General features: G+C 42.0%; 1 protein-coding gene across 6 annotated transcripts; it reads left to right on the top strand.

Moving 5' to 3' along the window:
• Nucleotides 1,073-3,919, top strand: LOC110433832 (ena/VASP-like protein). Of its 6 annotated transcripts, none has more exons than XR_002451185.1 (3): nt 1,073-1,361; nt 2,777-2,881; nt 3,538-3,919. XR_002451185.1 is itself a non-coding variant. In XM_021456601.1 (3 exons), exons 1-3 carry the CDS (start codon nt 1,180-1,182, stop codon nt 3,539-3,541), a joined length of 243 nt encoding a protein of 80 aa, XP_021312276.1. In that variant the 5' UTR covers nt 1,076-1,179; the 3' UTR covers nt 3,542-3,919. The 6 variants fall into 6 exon arrangements, 2 of the variants coding, with proteins under 2 accessions (XP_021312276.1, XP_021312282.1); XM_021456601.1 differs by having other exon boundaries at nt 1,076-1,361; nt 2,825-2,881; XR_002451186.1 differs by having other exon boundaries at nt 1,077-1,361; nt 2,821-2,881.

The following is a 5,819-nucleotide window of genomic DNA, read 5'->3' as shown; positions in this document are numbered from 1 at the left end:
CTTGCTGCCATTTGTCCGGGGGAACGTCGCCTGCTAACGAGGATTTCATTCTCACTAATTAATTGATTGAGGTGCCATGTAAGCAAATCTCATCGTCATTCCCATTTGATTGACATGGCACTATATATATGTAGAGTTATGAAAAGAATTCATCTGGCAGACTTTTTTTCCACTGGTCTTGGGTAAAATAGTTTGGTTTAATCCAATGATCCTCCTATCTCATGCTCCAGGTATTATTATATATGACCAGCCTATAAATAAAAATTAAAATGACATTTAGACATTATTGGAGATGATTTTCTCGTTTATTTATCAACTCAAAGCATTCTAGGTAACGTGGCACTTCAACAATCTTTCTATATCCTTCTATATTAATACAGTACAAATGGAGATTTTTAGTTATCTAACAACTTCGTTTTTTCTACACACGCGTGTAGTTACTCTCATATCTATATCTCTAGATTTAAGGTGTATATGACCGGACGAAATGTATATAGACGAAGTATATAATCATACTAGACCATCTAGGGTGATATGTATGTTAAATATACATGCATACATAGAGTATGTGGTTATACTTATTATATATAATATAGTAGTGGTATTTTAGTAATATATTAAAAATATAAATTCTTTTGAAAAAATTTCGTGTGGTAAGATCTAGAGTATCTTAATATGAGTATATTGAAAGAAGTGCAGCAACCGTGATTGCCTATCTTGGCTCATCACGTATCTGTGTTAATGTATATATAGTTGTTACAGACTTGGGTTACTAGACATATGTTGTTGACATAAGATCATGCACTACACTACAACCTTTAATCAGCAACTGACTGCAGTTGCTAAAATTCATTAATCAGCAACTAACTGCAGTTGCTGAAGGTTAGAGATGGACGGTCGGTTGCTAAAACCCAATACAGCGATGGATGGTCCGTTGCTATATTTTTTTACTTTTGCGTTGAACGATCCGTTGCTATACATTAGGAACAACATCCGATGGTCCGTGGCTATAGAAATTTTACAATGGCGCACGATATTTGGGCCCTTCCCGCTGCAACTTTGGCCCAAAATGACCTATACCCTAACTCAATCATCGTGCGCAAAAAAAAACTCGGTCTCCTTCCCGTCCCTTCTTTGCTTCCTCCTTCCTCCCCCGACGCCGCCACCAGGGCGACCGTGATGGCGATGAGCGCAAGCAGCGCGCCATGGCCGCCCTCCTCAACCCCACCTCCACCTCTTCCTCTTCCTCTTCCTTCGCCTCCTCCTCCTCCCTCTCCCCTTCCCTTCGGCGGCGGCGGCGGGGCGCCAGGCGACCCCTCGGTGTGCGGCGCGCCTCCTGAATTCGCGTGCCACGCAGACAGGTGGGCCTCCTTGCACGCGGTCTCTCCCTCACGCTTGCTTCCTTCCTGGCTCCCTCAGCACTCTCGCTCTCGCATCTGGTGCCTGGCACGGCGCGGCACCACGGTCCACCCTACCCTCGCGCATGCCGCACTACGGCGGCTCCCCTCCTCTCGTGCCCCCACACTCTGCTCCCTTGAACTCCGGCCGCATCAGGCAACCCCGCAGCGCTGCCTCTCACGGGCACTGCCGTGTCCCAAAGAAGAAACCCTGGCGGATCAGTGTGGGGCCAGGCTTCGACCGGTGGTCGGCCGGCAACTACGTAACTAGGGCGAGCGGCGGCGCACGGCTAGGCGCATGGAAGCGGGCCGGCGCTTTAACCGAGCAGTGCTCGCGGCACAGGAAGACGGAGTGATGGGGTTGAAAGAGTTCCTCACCCCACGTCGATGGAAGGGCGGCGGACAGGGAGTTTGAAGCTGGTGACTTGGGATCTCCGGTCGGCGGCACGAGGACGTAGGAAGGGCGTGCGGTCGAAGGGAGCACAAGAGGGTGGAAGTGTTCAGCTTGGCAGTCGGGGCGGAAGGGACTACGGCCTGCGCACTCGTCTCAATCGGAAACAGGGCGAGCTCCTGGTTCGTAGAAGGCTTTCCAAGGATAATTTTTTATTTATTCAGTTCTTGCGAAGACTGCAAACCTTACCCTGTCTATTTATTCCGTTTTTGCCACATTATTCAAATTTTGCTTTTCAAAGCCAAATTTATGGTTCCGATCAGATCTTGATTGATGTAGCTCCAATTAAGAACTTTAGATTTACCTGATTTTGGATTCACAGCAAGTGCAACTTGAAACTGTTGTCAGTAGTTATCTGCATAGTTCACTCAAGTAACTATTAATTCATTGTGTCGTTATTTCACTTTGTCATATTTCCTTAGACCTTTGACTCTCTACATACTTTAAGGTCTGTGATAGACCATAGATCATGAACCCCATATATATATTTTTTATATATAAAAAAATCCACAAGGTTATAGATCTGACAGTCTACATACTTCAAGTTGAAGTGTACAATGCTGATATCATGTTTGATTTCCTGATCCTATCTAAGGTTGATGGAGCCATCTTGCTTTTCGTTTCTTAAATCTAAGGCAATGCTCTCTTCTGGATTGTTCTTAAATCCAACAAATAACTAATTTGTTTCTAAGCAGTGCAAAATGAACTGCATAGGCTGGGTCGTTATTAATATTAACTGATTTAAGGAATTATGGTAGTGTATTTATGGAATTTTAAAAGCCATCCTTTTCAGCAAACAACAGCTCAATCAGTTTCATGTTTTAGTGGCAAAGTAATATGTTCAAAACTTCAAAATCATTATTTTTTGTTCCTTCTCGGTAATTATTCTTTTGGTCCAATTTGTGAGATAGTGTCTTCTATGTTTCAGAATGCAACAGTTTCTTATTTAACTGTTATCTTCATGCACTCAAGATAGGTTGTTGGTGTTGCTGAGGAAGGGGCCAAAAAGCACCCAAGGGGTGATAAGATCCAGGTATCCTTTCATACAACCTGCTCTTTGGTAGTTATCAGAAATCATAGTAAATTTTAGGTGCCTAAGCCTATTGTTTTCCTCCATCACCATTTCATTCTCTATTTTCAACCTGTATAAGGAGCAGGGGTATGCTATAAATTGTTTAGAGTAATTAGAGATTCTAAATGGTCAAATAGCTCAAGTATGAATATGAATATAAAAACGTGTCAGCGAAAGTCGAGGTTTCACTAACTATTAACAAAGAGAAACATGTACTGCAAGCATAGTAGCTGTCATTCCTCACTTTAAAGTTGTTGATAAAGGAACTTATGAAAGGTAAGATTTATTTAACCAGTTTGCGTTCATGAATGCCTGATTAGCTTGTTCCGTATAATAGAACCATAGATGTAGCAAATGTAAATTGATTGTCAGCATGAGGTTCAGGTGATTTGCATTTGAAATATATGAGAACCATGCTGATTTGTGGTACTTCTCAGTCGGCTTGGATTGCTACTTTCTAAACAAACATTGTGAATGAAGTTGATATATGTGCTGAATTCTCCTTTTGCCGCGCTACTTATGGGTGTGTTTTTGGGAACTTAATGTTTTGAAATCGATTTTGGGACCTTCCAGTTCCAGCATATATCTACAGTTTCTAACTAAGATACTTGTGACAGCTGAAGGTTTGCAGTCAGCAACCAAGATCTCACAAAGGGGGTTGCTGGTTCTTCTCAGAGATTTTCTCAAGGCGCTGCAATATCATCTCATGGACGCTAGGTGGTGATAGCTTGTTGGAAGAAAGGGTGGAAGGGTGCTGGGAGTAAACTTGAATGCTTTTGAACTAGGTGCTTTCTTATGGTGAATTAGATGCTGTCTTTGAATGCTTCTGGACTACAATCTGTGTTTTAGTTTGTGGACTTGAATCACTTTTGGTTGATGATGACTTAGCTAGATTATGTATTCAGCTAATCTATGCATGCTTGTATATTGGCTTGATGGCACATGATTATATATGTACTCATTTGATATGGATGTATGAGTAATGTGCCCATTTGTGTATGTCATTTAGTATTGTATTGGTTCTGAATATGGGCCAGTTTTAAATGTGTGGATTATTTTTTTACCTATTTAATTGATCTCGATGGACTGTCCGTTGCTAAAAGTTCTTACGGCAATGAACTGTCCGTTGCTAAAACTGCTAACGGACAGTCCGTTGCTAAACTATGGGACCATGGATGGTCCGTAGCTAAAGATGAAGTCCGTCACTATATATATTTAACCACGGCTTCAATAGCAACTGCTGGAGTCTGTCGCTATAACTTTTAGCAACAGACCGTCCATCGCTGTACACCCCTTACAGCCACTTCAAGTCAGTCGCTGATTAAGGGTTGTGGTGTAGTGATGCCTAACAACCTTTCTAAGTCTAACAACCGAGATCTTTCTCAACAACATCCACCGCAATATCATGCAAAGGATCACGATCATTTGTCGTGTTACAATATCTGTTTGTTACAATTCCTAACACCCGCACTCAATCTATACTTGTCTTCTCTACAAGATTTAGATTGTTCTTGAACTCTTCAAACTTCCTCTGTGACAATGCCTTAGTGAAACCATCTGCAATTTGATCTTCAGTTGAAACAAACCGCACTTCTATTTGTCTTCTAGTAACTCTTTCTCTTACAAAATGAAAATCAATCTGTATGTGCTTAGCTCTAGCATGGAAAGCTAGATTGGCAGCTAAATAGATGAATCCTAGGTTATCACACCAGAGCCTGGGCTTTACCTTGAGTTTAACTCCCAACTCACCAAGCAACTGCTCTAGCCAAATCATCTCTGCTATAGTATTTGCCATAGACTTGTGCTCTGCCTCAGTGCTAGATCTAGAGACAGTGGGCTGTTTTCTAGCACTCCAAGAAATCACATTTGATCCCAAGAACACAACAAAGCCTCCTGTAGATCTCCTATCATCCTTGCATCCTGCCCAATCGGCATCAGAGAATCTGCTAATAACTAAGGGAGAGTTCTTATGAATAATAGCCCAACCTTACTTGAGTACTTCAAATACCTAATAATTCTTTTTACAGCAGTCCAATGAGCAGTCGTAGGCGAATGAAGGTATTGACATACTCTGTTAACTGCAAAAGCCAAGTCCGGTCTTGTAAGAGTAATGTACTGAAGCGCACCAACTATGCTGCGGTATCTGGTACTGTCTTCTGACCTGAGAGACTGCCCATCGTCCAGCGTCAACCTCTCCACTGAAGACATCGATGTTGCAGCTGCTTTGCAATTCGACATACCAACTCTAGACAAAAAGTCCATAGCATATTTCTCCTGAGTCAAGAGCATATCACCATTTTGTTTCCTTTTTACTCAGTCCCAAGGAAATAATGAAGATCGCCTAGATCTTTTAGAGCAAAGTCTTTCTTAAGAGCCTCTATCAGTACCTTCACAGCATCTTGAGAAGAACTTGTCACAATTATATCGTCAACATAAATTAGCATATATATCTCCACTTTCCCTCTTCTGTAGACAAATAGGGACATATCTGACTTTGATGGAGTAAAACCTAGTGCGACAAGCCTTGAGCTCAGTTCAGAATACCAGGCGCTTGGAGCCTGCTTCAGCCCATAAATAGCTTTCTTCAACTTACATACAAAACAGGGATGTTTAGAACTTTCAAAACCTAGTGGTTGCCTAATATATACTTCCTGTTCTAGAACACCATGAAGAAACGCGTTCTGAACATCTAGCTGACGAAGGCACCATCCTCTTGTCACTGCTAGGGATAGTACCAATCTCACTCTTGCAATCTTCACTATGGGACTAAAGGTATCCTCGTAGTCAATACCATAGCGCTATTTGAAGCCCTTAGCCACTAACCTCGCTTTATATCTGTCTACCCTATCCATCAGCCATCCTTTTAACTTTATATACCCACTTACATTCCACAATATTC

This window comes from Sorghum bicolor, chromosome 1 (assembly GCF_000003195.3).
Source record: "Sorghum bicolor cultivar BTx623 chromosome 1, Sorghum_bicolor_NCBIv3, whole genome shotgun sequence".
Classification (NCBI taxonomy): domain Eukaryota; kingdom Viridiplantae; phylum Streptophyta; class Magnoliopsida; order Poales; family Poaceae; genus Sorghum; species Sorghum bicolor.
This window is presented reverse-complemented; position numbering and strand designations above follow the sequence as displayed.

Coding starts and splice junctions, on each gene's coding strand:
- LOC110433832 (XM_021456607.1), top strand. CDS start 1,785: ATGGAAGGGCGGCGGACAGGGAGTTTGAAGCTGGTGACTTGGGATCTC. Junction 1,971..2,824: donor GGAAACAGGGCGAGCTCCTG/GTTCGTAGAAGG, acceptor CACTCAAGATAG/GTTGTTGGTGTTGCTGAGGA. Junction 2,882..3,537: donor CAAGGGGTGATAAGATCCAG/GTATCCTTTCAT, acceptor TACTTGTGACAG/CTGAAGGTTTGCAGTCAGCA.